Source organism: Callithrix jacchus, chromosome 18, assembly GCF_049354715.1.
Source record: "Callithrix jacchus isolate 240 chromosome 18, calJac240_pri, whole genome shotgun sequence".
In the NCBI taxonomy this organism is placed as follows: domain Eukaryota; kingdom Metazoa; phylum Chordata; class Mammalia; order Primates; family Cebidae; genus Callithrix; species Callithrix jacchus.
In genome coordinates, this window is record NC_133519.1 from 23536892 (window position 1) to 23553179 (window position 16288).

Here is a 16288-nt window from a genome sequence, read left to right on the forward strand (position 1 = left end):
TGCCTAAGTGTTTTCGGTCACTCAGTCCTTTTCTTCCCTTTTACAGCGAGGTAGCAGGTGCTTGAATTTTCTGAGAGAAATGAGGACAAATGCAAGCCCTTTCCCTGGAGCCTTTGCAGCTGGTTGACTCAATAATAATTCCCGAGCATCCGTGGATCTGCCAGTGCTGGCTTTGCTCTGTAATAAACACTTGCAGAACAAAGTGTTTTATTACAGAGCAAACAATCCTTGCACTCCAGGATTGTTTGATTATCCTTCAAAACTGGACACACTTTTTCCTGTTAGATTGTTTCTGTGATCATGCAATTGAGGTGGGGTGGATATGATGACCTCTGACGGTCCTTCTAGTCCTAGAACTCTGTCATTCTAATGGTCAGGAGCACGTCTTAGCGTCTGTCTTCTTTTTCCTTACTGCTTTCATTTACCACGTTATTTCTTGCTACCTTCTCAAGACTGTAGCCTTTCACCTAGCACATCCTCTGCATATATGCACCTGTGGGAAGTAGGCAAGTTCCTCTTCGAAGTTTCCTTTCTTGTTTAAGAAAAATTCATAACTGTTAGAAATAATAGTTTGTTTTAAACACTTTCTTCAAAAGCCTTCTTTCCTTTTTGTTAGAAGCCCTATACTAAGTAGCTGTTAAACATATTTACAGGCACGTAGTACATTCTATGTCCTTGTACTTTAACCGAGGTAACTGTGCTGGACGTGCTCACAGGCATGTCCCAGCTCGCAGCCTACACCCCTTCCTGATTTGAACTTTCTTTTGTTTGCTCTCCATTGCTTTTACCTATTTAGAAAAAAAGTTTCAAGTTATTAGCCAATTGGGTTTTAGTTTGTATCATGAAGTCTGGCTTTAGCTAACGGAGGTCAGACACAGCAGTAGGGACAACCCCAAATGTGTAGGAAATAAATATGTCTGCTTTCCTTTGTTCGTTGTACTCTTATGGCAAGATTGCTAGTGGGAGTACCCTTTCTGCAGGAAGTAGAAAAAATTGCTTTGCTGAGAGATCCTTTGTCCCAGTACCAATTGTTCTTTGTAGCACCAAAAGAAAAAATTTATACATAACAGCAGCCATCTCTGGTTGAATTTCAGTCTGTAACCACGAGACCAGTCTTATCTGTCCCTACTCTGTTGATAACACAATGTCCAGTTATTATTCAGACACAGAACTAAGAAGTTGCAACTTATGTGCCAGAGCATGCACAGAAAAGAAAACTTCAACCTCAAGTGACACCCAGAACTAAAGTCTCTCCCCAGCCATGGATCTCAAAGTTTGGGACATGGGTGGAACCTGAACACCAGGACATTTTCAAAAGTGGGGGATCAATTGTCTAAGAATTTCTGGTGATAAGATCCCTCCCCATACCTTACCAAAAGTGGTTTCGTTTGAATTCTTCCAATCAAATCCTGCCCTGTCAACACTTTCACAAACCAACCTGTCCTTCCTAACCCATAAAACTTGTTCCAAAACCCAGATCTGGGAGACAGATTTGAATTTTGCCTGCTGTCTCCTTGGCAGTTGATTTCAGAACAAAGCCTTTCTTTTCTTAAAGCGCAGTGCCATAGTACTGGCTTCTCTGTGTGTCCAGCAGCAAGCCCATTGCTTGGTAGCAAATCTGTCTTCATTGCCTACAAAGTGCTTTGTCGATAGTTCCCTGCCCCTCCTCTAGTGACCTAGACTCATCTGTTGTAATTTCACTCTTTTTGTGTGTGTCTGTGAGACAGAGTCTTGCTCTGTCACCCAGGCTGGAGTGCAGTGGCACAATCTCAGCTCACTGCAACCACTGCCTCCTGGGTTCAAGTGATTCTCCTGCCTCAGCCTCCTGAGTAGCTGGGACTACAGGTGCCCACAATGATGCCTGGCTAATTTTTGTATTTTTAGTAGAGACGGGGTTTCACTGTGTTGGCCAGGCTGGTCTGGAACTCCTGACATCCTTATTTGCCCACTTCGGCCTCCCAAAGTGCTGGGATTACAGGCGTGAGCTACTGTGCCTGGCCTTGTAATTTCACTCTTTTCCTGAGGACAGTCTGGTGGGAAAGAAACACTGAGGCTAATATTGGCTTCCAAAAGTAATGATTCCACATTAGGCAGGCAGATGGATCCACCCGGTCTCTGGTTATGACCAGTCTTTGAACACCTGACTCCACTTCCTACCTGCAATCTCCACTGTGCTTATTTTAGTCTCAAGCAAGTATATACCTGGAAGGTTTAGTATTTCACCTGTGAAGATATGTGTTGATTTTCCACCCTGGAGTTTAATAAGCTCCTTGAGGAGGGATGGTATTTTTATTTTTATTTCTCTAACATGTAGCACAAACGTTTGGTGCCTAGTTTAAGTCCCCAACTGTGGGAGGTAAAAAAAGTCCTCTTCAAAATTTCCTTTCTTGTTTAAGAAAAATTCATAAGTGTTAGAAATAATAGTTTGTTTTAAACACTGTCTTCAAAAGCCCTTGTGCCTTTCTGCTAGAAGCCCTATACTATGTAGCTGTTAGACGTGCTTACAGGCATGTAGTACGTTCTATGTCCTTGTACTTTAACCAAGATATCTGTGCTGGACCTGCTCACAGGCATGTCCGTGCTCACAGGCATGTCCCAGCTCACAGCCTGTGCTCCTTTCTTATTTGGACTTCCTTTTTTTGCTCTCCATTGCTTTTACCTGTTTGGAAAAGTTTCAAGTTATTAGCCAAAATTGGGTTTTAGTTTAAATTAGTGAGATCTGGTTCCAGCCAATGGAGATCGGACACAGCAGTAGGGACAACCCCAAATGTGTAAGAAATAAATATGTCTCCTTTCCTTTGTTTGTTGTACTCTCGTGGCATGATGGCTAGCCAGGGTGCTCTTCCTGCAGTCCAGGAAGTAAAAATTTCTCTGCTGAAAGATCCTTTGTCTCGGTGCTGATTTTTCTTCACAGCATGGAGCATCTATTTCCAACACCAACAAATGTTAGTTGAATAAACAGTTTTCTGACTATTAACTCTCCTCTCTAATGGCGATTTTTTCAAAATCCAGGCATGGATTGGCCTTACTGCACGGTTCAGCATAGGAGCATGTTGGTTCACCATTAGTGTACTGGATCTCAGGGGTCAAAGCTGTGGACGCAATTGTAGAGGAAGCCACTGGGTTCACCAAGAGAATGATCATTTCTGGCCCTTGTATATGTAACTTCATGCAACATGGAGACTCCTGAAAGTTGCACGAGTTGGATTTCTGAAAATAAAGTTGTTTCATCTTTATTGAAATGTTCTAGCTTCATTTGACTGGACTTGGGTCACCAATAGGTTTCTTACATCTTGGCTTTAAATTTTTTTGCCTAGAGGCCTCTAAGTCGAGAAGGTCTAGGAATAAAAGGGGGGCATGAAATATTAACATGGAATGACTCAAAGGGTCACTTTGCAGATGGGGAAGCCAAGGGACTAAGTGACCGCCTAAGGCCACAGTTTACGGTGCAGACCTGAGCCCAGAACCTAGATCCTGAGCCTGAGGCCACTGGTCTTTCTGTAGGGAAAGCTTAGTGAGCTGGGAAGTACAGTAGTTACAAGAACCTACCACGGAACCATCTGGGGGTGTGGAAAATGGCTGTTTGCCTCAATTTGAGGCTTTCTCAGCATTCTGGACTTGTTTCACAGAGTCCACCTCCCCTTCTCCCTGCTGGGAGGTATATATTGTCTAGGATACCCATAACTGCAGGACTGGCAGCTTGGGAAGGGCCATGGCAAGGGCTGACAGAAGCCCTCACTCTGGCGCTCCCTGGCACCTCCCACCCACATGATGCAGAGGTCTGTGTGCTCTATCCTCCCCGGCTCAATCATTCTCTGCTTTCAGCTTCTCAGTGTCCCAGGATCCAAACTGTACCCTTGGACTGCCAGTCCAAGAACTACCACATATGTCAGCAGCAGGAAAGGGCCACTTCCAGGTTTCCAGCCCGGCCTGAGGGCCTTTGTGGAGTCAGTAGCAGAGGAGGCAGGGCGAGCAGAGCCACTGGGCAGCCACAGCCCAGGAGCAGGGCCTGATGCGCAGCTGGAAGAGGAGGGATTGGTCCTGGAGTCTCCGCTGGCCGGGCTGGGAATGGTTCTAGACACTGGCCCCAGGCTGGACAGATGTTTGTTTGCTTCCCATGTTCCTGCTCAAGAGGCAGGAGTTCAGAGGACTTGAATTTCAAAATGTCTCATTAGACCCAGAACAAACACCCTGTTGGGAGAGTGAGTGGTTCTTTGCTAGTTTTAGGAATAAGGATCCCAATGGATGGAAAAGCTCTGGGAAGGCAAAGTCCGGCCCAGGAGGGCGGTCCCTGGTGGGAGTAGATACCGACCTGGCTTCACCGGAGTCCCTGACATGCTCAGATGCCTGTGGCCAGGGCCAGGGAGCCATGTCGTCTTCTGTCCACACCTGGAGGGGAAGGCAACCTCACATGCCCAGCACAATCTGGTCCTCCAGCTGGCCATCCACCCCTGTGGAGACCAGAACTGTGCTGTCCCCTGAGCGTCCAGGGCTGCCTCATCTATCAGCTGTGGCTGGGTTCCCTGCTGTTGGTGTGGGGAGAGGGGGGAGTTGGTGACAGGGTAGAGAGGAAGTGGGAGGCCAAGTGGTTCCCTGGAGGCCTAGGAGAAGCTCCCCAAGGACAGCCAGCTCCTCCCTGCGCTCCTTGGTCTGACTCAAGCTGCTCCTTCACCCTCCTCCCCTGCTGTCCCCTCTCTTCACCAGTTCCCTTTCCAATGGCCACCCTTCCTTCATCACCATCAGCTCACTGGGTGGAGAACCAAGAGACAAGGATGTTTCTTACTGGGCCTGTAGTTTCGGCTACTTGGGAGTCTGAGGCATGAGAATCGCTCTGGGGTATGCTGCATGATTCAGGGGGTCACAGCCTTAGGTGGTTTAGCAATCTGGAAATAATCGGGGGCCAGCTTCTGAAGTCTCTGCTGGGCTGCTGGGGATCGGGTCCCAATTCCCTTCTCTTCCCTTGCTGTCCCTGTAACAAAGGGCTGCCATGTGACATGATCTCCTCAGGCTTCAGAGAGGTGATTTTATCCAGAGCCACACAGACGGGAAGACCGCCAGCCTGGAAGGTATGTGCGGGGTTGGGAAGAGGGGAAGGGTGGGAGCAGGGAATCAGTGGAATCAGTGGCCAATAAACAGCATTTGTAAACTTGAGCATAGAAAACTGGGTGAGACGTTTTTATGGTGAAGGAAGCTTCTCCTTGAAGTCCCTGCAGAAGCCCCAGGAGCAGAGTGACAGGGACAGGTTTTGGGAAGTCGGCTGGATGATGCCATCATGGGGCTGCTGGAATCTGGGGAGACAGAGCTGTTGGTTGGAAAGCCCCTGGGTATGAGGGCGATGCGCCACTCGACAACGGCCTCGGCCTCCCCGTTTTTTGGGCTGAACTGCGCAGAGGATGAAAACTTCTCGCCCGGTTTTCTAAACCCGCTCAAGTTTACATGTGCCATTCAGGGTCACTGATGATTTCCAGGGGAAAATCACCGAAGTACCCAAGGCTGAGACTGCTGAGATAGCACAGCGTAACCTGGAGCCCACAGCTGGATTTGCTCAGGACTCAGAAAGAAGAGAAAACACCCTCCCTGAACCTCAGGCACTGATGGGGGCATTTCCCAAAGGACAATGACAAGCACAGCCAGGACCTCCCCTGTGCTCCTCAGTCTGACTCAAGCCGCTCCTCCACCCTCCTCGGGGCTGCAGCTGAGACTGAGGGTGGTCCAGGGCCACCCAGGAGAAGAGCTGGGTCAGGGCTCTGACCCGCCAGCAAGCATGAGGCCGAGCAGATGTGCCGGGAGGGCGGGAGGCTGGAGGCCGGGTGTGCCCCAGGGTCTGGTTTCTGTTCCCATAGGACAGCTGTGGTGACAGAGCTGTGGCCAACTGCTCCCTGGGCCAAGGGTGAAGGAAGCTGTGCTCCCATTGGTGCTATGGAAGGCTGCTGCAGGGCTGGGTGCCTGGGGGCTGGACTGCTGGGGCAGGCTGCCTGCTGCACCCCCAAGCTGCAGTCAGGGCTCACCCTGAGGCCCTGAGGTGGAGAGAGCAGCTCGCTTGTACCCACCCATGTGCACATGAGCGTACACACACACACCATGCTCTCACTTCATCCCTGAATTGTCCCTGACACAAAGCCAGCTCCTGGTTCTCCAGTTCCCCACATCCCTCTCTGCTTCTGAAGTCTCTGCTGGGCTGTGCTGGGGATCTGGTCCCAATTCCCTTCTCTTCCCTTGCTGGCCCCAGAGCAAAGGGCTGGCCATGTGGCATGATCTCCTCAGCTTCAGAGAGGTGAGTTTACCCAGGGCCTAGAAGGGGTATGCGGGGTTGGGAAGAGGGAAAGGGTGGGAGCAGGGGCTGAAGCCTGGCTTGACCCCAGGGAAACTCACTATCCTTCCAGGTCCACTTCAGCCACTTTGCCAACAAACAACACATCTCCCCTGACTGAACCCTGACAGAGGCAGTGGGGGCGATGCCAGGCAAGAAGGTGGAGTTTACTACCGTGTGAGCAGGGAGAGCACTGGACACAGACGCTGTGGGTGTTGAACAGGAGACTTCACCCTTAAATCCACACCGACGGCCCCCTTCTCTTTCCCCAGTGAAGAACAAAGGACCCTGTGGGATTTCTATTTCAAATTTCTCATTTATTCGACATTCACTTGGTTGCGACTCCAAATTATCAAAGATGCAAGACCGTCTGTAGCAGGGGTGGTGGAGTGGAGGCGGAGAAAGATGGAGGAGAGAGCTGCGTTCCTGGCCCCTCCTTCTCTTCCAATTTAGGGTGCCGTTTGAAAAGAGTACAGTGTCCCTTAGCACAGACTAGACAGCAGAAAAGGACAGTGCAGTTGAGCAAGGGAAGCTTCCTTTTCCACAGCGTGGGTCCCTGCAGCTGCAGCGGGCAGGCAGGCAATCTTGAGCCTGGTTGGAGCCAGTGCCCTGGGCAGCGTGGGCTATGTGGGGAAGAGCTGGGGCCCACCATCTCTCCAATGCCCCAAACCCAGATTCTGATCTGTGGGGCTGGCAGGACTTCACTAGGAAAGCAATAGGAGGGAGGGGATTGCACAGGATGCTTGCACTCAGGGACCCCATTGATCAGGGGCAAGAAGCGGGTGATGGTGAATCGGATCTTGATTTTTACAAAGGCAGGATGTATGAATGATGGTATTTCTGGCAAGGAGGACGTGGCTGCTGTGGTTGATTGGCTGTGGAATTCCAGGGGAGCAAGGCACTAGGAAGTGGGGAACTCTGCCAGGTCCAGCAGCTCGTCAGGGGCCTGCACTTGGCGCAGTGAGGACTGGCGGTGGGACGGGTGTGTTGAAGCTCCTCCCTAAGCTGTCCCTCTGTGCCAGGAGACAGATGCCATTACCCCACCTACAGCTGCTTCCTGGTATAAGAGAAGAGTTACCATTAAAGGTAACTCCATAGGAGGGTCTGACAAACATGTTTGCTTTTCACTGACAATTAAAATTGGTTTGCTGCTAATCTTGTTTTATTGTGGTCTCTCATCTACCAGTAAGTGTTCCTGCACACAAGGTCAGAAACCTGGGTCAATACCTCCAGACCCTGCCAGGATTAGGGCAAGAGGGAGTGGCCCCGGGCCGGCAGATCTTTTCAGGAAATTCTCACTTCCTAGAGCAGATAAACTAAATGGTCCTTAGTTTATCTGGGCAAAGCACGTTTCCCCAGAGAAAATGGAGCCTCAGAGATTAGTGACTGGTCCTAGAGCTAATGAGTGACCGAAGTGTGACCAGAGCCCAGTCTGCTTCTCAACTCAGGGTGCTTTCATTCCTGATTGAGATGCAAGGTGAAAGGTGCCTTAATCGTGGTGCAAAGGACGTGCGTTCCCCTCTTCCCTCCCTGCTCCCTCAGAAGCACCCTGCCTTTGTCAAATGCAGAATCAAGATTTCAGCAGGGGGGCCAGCCCTTTCCCTGCCCCACCCTCTGCGAATTCAGTGACTCAGGAGTGAGAAGGGGACGAGCTTCTTCAGGGCCACTGGAAAACTCATCAGGCATGCTCACTCACCAAGCATAAGGCCACTGCCACGTTCTAAGTGGGAAGTCAGAGTTGGAAATGAGACTGGTGTGAGCCACAATGAATGGCTGATCGCCAGAGACTGGGGAGTAGGGCGGCCACTTGGGCGCGGTAAGCGTGGAATCCCAAGGCTATGTCACTTCCTCCCATCCTCAGGACGGTGCTGTTGCTCTGGGATGAAGGTCCTGCTCAACGGCGTCACGGGTGGATGCCCGAGTAGAATGTTGGGCTATGGGGACGCTGACGTGGTTTCAGCTGCTGCAACTTCACCCCACGGAGAGTCTGAGCTCTTCCTGTTCACCAGCCCGCTGGCTGCCATGGGGATTGGCCACGTTAACCGCCTTTCTTTCAAGCTCTTTGGGGATCAGACTTTTCTTTCTCGATGGTACATGGGAGACTTTTCCACTCTGCAGCTCCTGAAGGTACAAAGCCCCTGTTGCCTACCCGTGGTGACTGGTATGTGTGTGTGTATGTATACACCTGGGAACGGACTGCATCCACGCGAGCTGCTCCGGGTGGTGGGCTGGGCCCAGAGGTCTCTGCTAAGCTACTAGAAATCTGGTAACAAAATGAAAAAGCTTTTCCAGCAGGGGGCGCTAGTTCCTAAGGCAGAGAAAGGATTTCGAGGAACACAAGGTTAGAGAGTCACTTTCTGGTGCCGTCCCCGTAAGTCACCTTAGGCTTTAAAGTAAACTCGATGGGTTCCACGAGGAAGGGGGCAGGTGAGATGTGATACGTTCAGGAATCAACGTCCCTATGGAAGCAGCTACAGTGACAGCAGTAGCTATGGTAACCAACCGTACAAAAGTGGGTTGTGAACTAGCTCTTGGATACGCAGCCCCGTTCGCGCCCCTACCCTCGCTTCTCCAATGCTGGAATCGCAGCTCTCCCTTCTCCCCCTGCCCTCTGTCCCCTTCTCGCAGGCACGGATGCTTCACTTCCCAAGGACCCTGGAGGCTTCCAGAGGCTTTGCTGAGCTTTCCGTGGTGCTCCTTTGTGCAGTCCAGCAAAGCCCCGGGCTGGGCCTGCTGCAAGGGTTGTGGTGCTGCTGGGGCTACCGGAGGAGTGTCCCAACTGAGAACCTGGGGAGGCTGCTGACTCAACCTAGCAGCCCCCCACCTCTGGGCCACAGAGTTGGAGCCAGGCCCTGTCCTGGTTCTCAATGCACTCAAAAGCTTAAATCCTGGTAAACCCTCCACTGTGGAGTAAGAAAAGCCAAAGAAACAGAGAGAGCCCATGTGGGGCTGTTGGAGGGTCAGCTACTGTGTCCATGGCTCCTGCCAGGGCGGCAGTGTGGGTGTGTGTGCGGGTTAGGTTGGAAGGGTTTACACGTCTGTACTAATAGCCCTTGGATTGGTGAAGGCCTCACACCCAGAGCCTGGCCAGGTCACCGGGTAACCCTGGGGTGCTGCCAGTTTGAGGGATAGGGGTCCCCCCTCTTTGCAGTATGTGGGAGCAAAGGAGAGCCTCTCGCCTCCACCCCCATTGGGCACCATGTCAGCCGTCCGTATGTAAAAGGGGGAGCTGTATGGGGAGCAGGTGGTGCAGTGGCTCGCTGCCACACCACAGGGCTGACTGCAGGGCTCCCCGGTGAGAGGTGCCAAGCTGCCTCTGCCGTCCAGGGCTTGGGAGCTGCAGGCATTGCAGCTGGGGTCTCTGGGGTGCGTGGGAAGGTCGTGCTCCTGCTCCTCCTCCTCGTCTGCATCCTCGGTTCCGCTCTTCTTGCAGCAGTAATACTGCGGGGAAGGGCAGAGGGATGCCTGAGAGGATGAATGCTTCCCCAGCCCCAACATGTTTTTGAGTGTGCACAGGTGCCCTGTCCCCTGCTCCATGGAGAACCTAGGAAGAAGGTGCATGGAGAAGCCAGGCACTGAACCCCAGGGGTCTGCTCCACAAGCTTCTATTCCCAGCTATGCAAGGCCAGCGTTCTTTCCCTTTCCCCTCCCACTACTACGGGCTGTAAGTCCAGGCTGTGGGTGAGTGGGGCAGGGACACACACATCATTATGAGGGCAGGGCTGGGGCTGCTGGCCGCAGCTTTCAGAGCCTCCCCAGCATGGTGCTCTTCCCACCCCCCTGAAATCTCAGAGGTGCAGGAGACACAACCCAGTGACCCTGAATCTTCCCAGTGCACTGTGTGCCCTGAGGGTGCAGGCTGGGGATATGCCTAGCTCCCTTCTGACCAGCCCACTCCCAGCCTCCGTGACTTAGCCTGCCACATTCCATGGCTTTGGGCTCTGTGGGCCCTGAAGTTGGCCTCCACTTTCTGCCCCCAGAAAGAAAAAGAGGTTTGCTGGTGGCCTTGCAGCCTCTGGGCTATGAGGACTGACCTGGAGCCTGCAGTAGCACAGGACGGCAATGATGCAGAGGAGGATCACCGTAGCTAGGATTCCGCCAGTGATCACAACTGTTCCCGCTGTCATCCGCCCGGCGCCCCATCAAACTCTGCAAAGATGTGCGGCAGGCTGAAGACCAGCTGTGGTTGCGGCCCTGGGCTGGGCCAGAGGGAGTCTTCCTGGAACTGCCCTTTGGCTGGGCAGGGGCTCTGAGAGCAGCAGGAGCAGGAAGGGCTGGGCCCCAGGGACTTCCTGAAGGCTGAGGACGGGCTGTGGCTCTGGACTGGGCCAGCCTAAGTGGGGTGTTTGGTAGGGGGCAGATAACAGCTGCGGGAGGGAAGAGAGAAAGCTGAGTGCTAATACTGCCCCTTGCTTCTGTCCAGTTCCCAAAAGTTCTGTCTTTCCTTTTGGTGCTCTTCTCGCCTTTCCTCTCCCTTCACACCCTTCTTAGCCCCTCACCGTTCTGCATGGCGCTGGACGCAGAGTAACAGCTGCTGATGATAGCGAGGCTCCTCTGTGTGCAGCATCGCGCTAAGTGCCCCGTGCGCGTCTTACTGCATCCTCGCCATAAACCTTGGGGCAGTTACTAGTTATCCCTGCTGCAGGCATGCTGAACAGGGCTGAGAATACTTTGGCTGCGAATCCATCCAGCCTGGCCGCCCCCCACCCCCGCAGTGTATGGCATCCTGGGCCCTGGAAGGCTGTGGCCAGATGGGGAGACTGGTCCTGGCTTCTGAGGCTGAATGAACAGGTCAGAGGCAAGCTCTGGGTGTGAGGCAGTCCTGGCTTCAGGCAGATTTTCCTTTTAGGTCAGTGAATGAGGATTTCTGAGCCTCGCAGGCACTTTGGAACCAATGGGACAGAAGGGTGGGGACTGGGGACTTGGCGTCTTGAAGAGGGAAGAATGACTACAATCACTTACGTTCAGTAAAGGGAATGGTGACCTGCAAGACAACAGAAAGGACAGAGATGTTGGAAGGAAAGAGTCACTGCTGAAAAAGGCCAGAAGGGTTAGATGAGTCCCAGCCAGCCCTCATTGCTTTCTTTACTGTGTGGCCTATCATCAGTGAGCCCACAGATCCCCAGTCCAGGTCTCCAACTGCTAGTAGACAGACATTTCAGTGGATGTCCCAGTGGCCATCTCACACTCAGTTATGACAGGTTAAAGTCACCACTCTGCTCTCCAAATGGACTCCTGCCTCCGACCTCTCTGCCTCTGTTGGTGATTCCACCAGAGCTGCTGCCCTGAAGGATTTTGCAAGTTGTTTATTACTCAAAGGGCAAGTGGGGCTGGAACCCAACTGCACTCTGCTCACAAAGCACCCTGATGTGTTCACTGGGTAAAAGGGGTACCTTCATCTCTTCACCCACAGACACCACCTCCCCACCACTGCTCCTGGAGAGCTGCACCACCCGGCAGCACGACTCCTAATCCTCTCCTGCTCTGCGGAAGGCGTCGCCTGGAAGCACCATTAGAATGATGGCATCTCAGCTCCCACAGGCCTAATGAGTCAGAGTTTGCATTTTAACAAGGTCTCAGTTGAGTAAGTTGCACATTAGAGTTTGACAGGGCCATGGGACATGCCCCCAGCTGCCCAGAATTTAAACTCCTCAAATTCTTCTTTAGCTACAGCAGTCTTCTGTTCCCCACACCAGTGAAGACTCGTCACCTCTCAAGCTGCACTGGTGCAATGCTTTCCTAACTAACCTTCCCAGTTTTGTCTCTGAGTCCCCTTTCCTGCCACCAGCTGGTAAGCCTTTCTTCATACCCCTGGGCCCCTCTGTGACTCTCAGGCACCACATTGCCTGCAGGATACATTCATCTGCCCATTAACTTTTAGAGACAGCTTCAAAGGCATCACCATCCTCCACTTTCCTGCATGCTCACCCTATTTCTCTTTCCCTCTTTACCTCCCTTTCTTCCGCCTACATGATCCGCTGCCCATCATGCAGCCCCACTGTTCTTTCTTTTTGGAGACGGAGTCTCACTCTGTCCCCCAGTCTGGAGTGCAGTGGTGCAGTCTCCTCTCACTGCAACCTCCACCTTCTGGGTTCAAGTGATTCTCATGCCTTAGCCTCCCGAGTAGCTGGGACTACAGACATGCGCCACCACACTGGGTTAATTTTTGTATTTGTGGTAAAGATGGGGTTTCACATGTTACCCAGGCTGGTCTCGAACTCCTGACCACCCGCTGAGGTGGGTGATCCACCTGCCTCAGCCTCCCAAAGTGCTGGGATTACAAGTGTGAGCCACAGTCCCACAGATCTTAAGCAGCTTATTTCCCAGTGATGAAAAGATGCAGGCATACCTTAGGATACGGTGTGAGACTCGCAGCCACAGAGGCACAGACCAGAGCTGCAGAACACAGAGTGGGGCAGCTAATGACTAGGGAGGTGCTCCACTGCATGTTGTATTGAGCTGAATCCTAAAAGCTCAGTGAGAGCTTATCTGGTAGAAAAGGTGGGGAGGGCAGAATGAGTAGTCCCAGGAACTGTGAGGGATCTGGCCCGGCTGGGACAAGCCAGGTCACGGAGAGGCTGCAAGCCAGGCAAGGAATCCGGATTAACTCGCTTGGAGGCTGTGGGGGTCCCCAGGGGCTTTCAACAGGGGAGTGTGTGGTGTTTCTTCTTCCATCTGTTTAAATCCTGCTCATCCTTCGAGGTTCTGAGAAGCCTCCCCTGACTGCCCCAGCCCTGACCCTCTCTCATTTCTGGACTCCTACTGCAATGTTCTTCATGGTTTGCTCTTCAAATCCTGCTTGGTGGGATGAGAGTCAACTTCTCATGTGGGAACATCTTGACTCCTCCACTGTAAGTCCTCTGAGATCAGGGGTTGTGTCCTACACAGTCTCCTATCCCCTGCAGCATTATACATCACGCCTGGCGCGTGGCTGGTATTTAAAAGCTCACTGTTTAGCTTGTCACAGCCCTGGCAGTTATGACTCTAACAGACCACCGGGGGGCAGCAAGCTGCACCTCTCAGCTCAGTCCCATCTGCAGACTTGAGCGTCACTGTTCCGGATCACTTTCACTTTGCCCAGGTACATGGTGGGCCATGCTTCAGGGCTTTTTCCGGGGCATCTGGAAGGTAGGGGGCAGATGAATCTCAGCCTGAGGAGGGCTTAGACGCTTTCACTACAGCACCACTTCATACCCCCACCGCTTCCCTGCATATTCACTGCTGAGGGCTGCTTCTGGACAGAGAGGTGCAGGAGTGACCTGAAGCTGGGGAGACAGCAGTGCTCCCCTCTACAGAGAGGCTTGGACTAGTGTTCCAGGATGTGCCCAGGCTGTTTTAGGAGACAGGGAATTATGGGAAGCCGTATAAGAGCCGTGCCCTCCCCCCCGCCCCACCCGCCCCGTGCTGGGCCCTCCTCTTTCAGAACCACGCAGGCTGCACACAGCAATGGCCAGGACGTCAGGGACACGGCAGTGTGGGCAGAGCTGGGGTTCTCAAGGCCCAGGTTCAAGGATCACTTATGCCACTGAGCAGCTACCCCATACTGGAAAATGACCTCCTTTCTCACTTGTGAAGCAAAGATGAACAGAACACTCGGCTCTCACATTCCTGTCACGCCTCCCTCACCATTAGGATCATGACGAGTCACAACCAAGGATCATCTCTTCCTCTGAGTTCTCAAGTGTGACTGGGAGGAACGAGGGGGATGGGTGTGAGAGCTCTTTGTAAGCTAGAAAAGACCCCACAAACATGGTTGTTTGTGGGGAAAAGGAAGGCCTAGACATGCTGTGGCTGTTTAGAAATGGCCTTAAAATCATAAGCCAGGAAGGGACATGTGAAGGGTGTGAGATGAACTAATCAGCTCTCAACCTGTGTACTAACGGCAAATAAAAGTTTTTTTGAGACAGGGTCTTGCTCTGTCACCCAGGCTGGAGTGCAGTGCTCTGATCTCTGCTCACTGCAGCCTCGACCTCTGGGGCTCAAGCGGTTCTCCCACCTCAGCCTCCCAAGTCGCTGGGAAATACAGGCATGAGCTGGCGCGCTGGCTAATTTCTGTGCTCATGGTACAGCTTGGCATTTAAATTCCTACATTCAGTGACTATTATTTCTGAAGGGTCCATCACCTCTTTGCAGTAACTTCTTACACCCGAACAGCAGCCTGCAGTTTGCAAACTGCTCCATTTACACTTACGGAGCCCTTATGGCGAGCAGGCTCTGAGGTGGCCCAAAAGGTCCCTGCCTCCTGGCAGTCACGCCCTTATGTACTCCCCTCCCCTGAGGGTGGGTGTGGCCTGTGACTTGCTTCTAACCAATAGAAAACAGCATGGGTAATGGGATGTCACTTCTGTGAATAGGTTATGTAAGATTCGGACTTTTCTCTTGCCAGCCATTCTGTCTGATGGTTTTGATATTGAAAGTTGCCCCGCTGCAGAGGCCCATGTGTCCAGAAACCTAGGGTAGCCTCTGGCCAATTCCTGGCTAGGGACTGAGGCCCTCAAGCCAGCCTCCCAAAGGGAACTGAACAATCACATAGATGAGAGTGGAAGTGGATCCTTCTGCACTTGACCTTGGGATGAATTTGGCCCAGCTGAGACCCTAAGGCAGTGGGCCAACCAGCCACGTCTGGATTCCTGACCCACAGAAACGCAGAATCGTTGCGTGTTGTTCCAAGCTGTTGGGTTTGTGGTAGTTTGTGATGCAGCAAAAGACAACGACAATACATTGAATCTTACAGAAGCCCCAGCAGTTCTGGAGGGGCAGCCAGCCTGACAAGTCATTCGCCTAAAGTCACAGGATAGCAAGTGTCTGAGTCAGGACCCACGGGCCAGTGCTGTGGAGTTTTCATCACACCAGCCACCTCTGGAGGTGTCGTGAGGACAGGGGAAAGAGGTCCCTGGGTTCCCATCCAGGTCTCAGCAGGTCTGGGGCAGAATGATTTCTTGGTGGCCAAGTCAGAGAATGCGGGTAGCCAAAGGGGACAAGCCTGCTGTCCTCTAAAGAATCCTCAGGGCCTTCCCTCTGTGACCAGGACTTTCTGAAGCTCCTTTCCCACTGGTAGCCCAGACTCCCTCTCCCAGGGGAAAAGGGTGTGGCCTGTGCCTTACACTTACGTGAAACAGCTGGAGCAGTGATGGCTCAGTCACGCGAGCTGCGCCTGAGCAGACAGCAGCTGGGGGTGCCTCATGGCCAAGGGCATCAGTCCCTGCCAGAGAAGAGAGGGGAAGACCTGTGAGAGCTGGACAGGGAGGCTGAGGACAGACAGGCTCCTGCTGAGGACAGACAGACAGACAAGCAGGCCAGGGGCAGCTGCAGTCCCACAGCTCTAGGGTGGAAGTCTCCCCAGGGCTTCGCTCCTTGAGGTAAACCTCCCAAGCTCCTTGGGTTCCTAAGAACCTGAGCACAGACCTGTGAGGTCACACTGATCCCAGCTTTGTCTCCTTCCCTCTGTGCTGCTGCTGAAACCCTGTGCCCAGGGCAGCAGCTGGGAGGTGAGGCTGAGAGGGCAGGGCGCTGGGCTGGCTTTCTCCTGCTCCACTGGAGGATTCGGATCTGTGCCCTAGTGGATGCATCCTTGTTGCCGGATGACTGACCCTGCTGTCAGCCTACCTCTTTCCCAGCCTCTTCCTCACCATTCCCTGGGTCTATCTTCCCCAGTGCCTGCGCCATAGGCTCCCTTCCCCTACTCCAATATCCTGACTTCTAACGACTTCTGTCAGGCCAAAGATGGTGACTGGACAGCCAGATGAGCAAGTTCAGGCTGCTGTGCTGATGGAGGAGGGGGCAGCAGGGTCCTTCCAGGACATCCAGGAATCCAGGGTAGGCTAACATTTGGGTGTCTCTTTACATTCTTTTATTTATTCATTTAACCAGTCAATCTAACCCAGGACAGTGCTGATTTTTTTTTTTTTTTTTTTTGAGACAGAGTCTTGCTCTGTTGCCCAGGCCGATCTCAGCTCACTGCAACCTTACTGCAACCTC

At 52.6% G+C, this 16288-nt stretch overlaps 2 protein-coding genes across 8 annotated transcripts in view; one reads left to right on the top strand and one right to left on the bottom strand.

The window, feature by feature from the left end:
- LOC100385418 (torsin-1A-interacting protein 2) overlaps window positions 1-3242 on the top strand; it is a 45926-nt gene extending 42684 nt beyond the window's left edge. For both annotated transcript variants that reach the window (XM_035279241.3, XM_078356206.1), the window contains exon 8: window positions 3013-3242. The gene's annotated coding sequence lies outside the window, so the exon portion shown is untranslated. The remainder of the gene's footprint in view (window positions 1-3012) is intronic.
- Window positions 3243-6606: 3364 nt separating this feature from the next.
- FAM163A (family with sequence similarity 163 member A) overlaps window positions 6607-16288 on the bottom strand; it is a 73554-nt gene continuing 63872 nt past the window's right edge. For 3 of the 6 annotated variants that reach the window (XM_078356212.1, XM_078356211.1, XM_054247419.2), the window contains 4 exons: window positions 15421-15512; window positions 11273-11294; window positions 10345-10459; window positions 6607-9751 (listed from right to left, as the gene is read on the bottom strand). In XM_078356212.1, coding sequence (XP_078212338.1) covers window positions 9341-9751; window positions 10345-10437 — 504 coding nt within the window. In that variant the 5' untranslated portion in view covers window positions 10438-10459; window positions 11273-11294; window positions 15421-15512 and the 3' untranslated portion in view covers window positions 6607-9340. Of the gene's footprint in view, window positions 9752-10344; window positions 10678-11272; window positions 11295-15420; window positions 15513-16288 lie in introns of all 6 variants that reach the window. The other 3 variants (XM_078356213.1, XM_078356210.1, XM_078356209.1) reach the window with 2 other exon arrangements.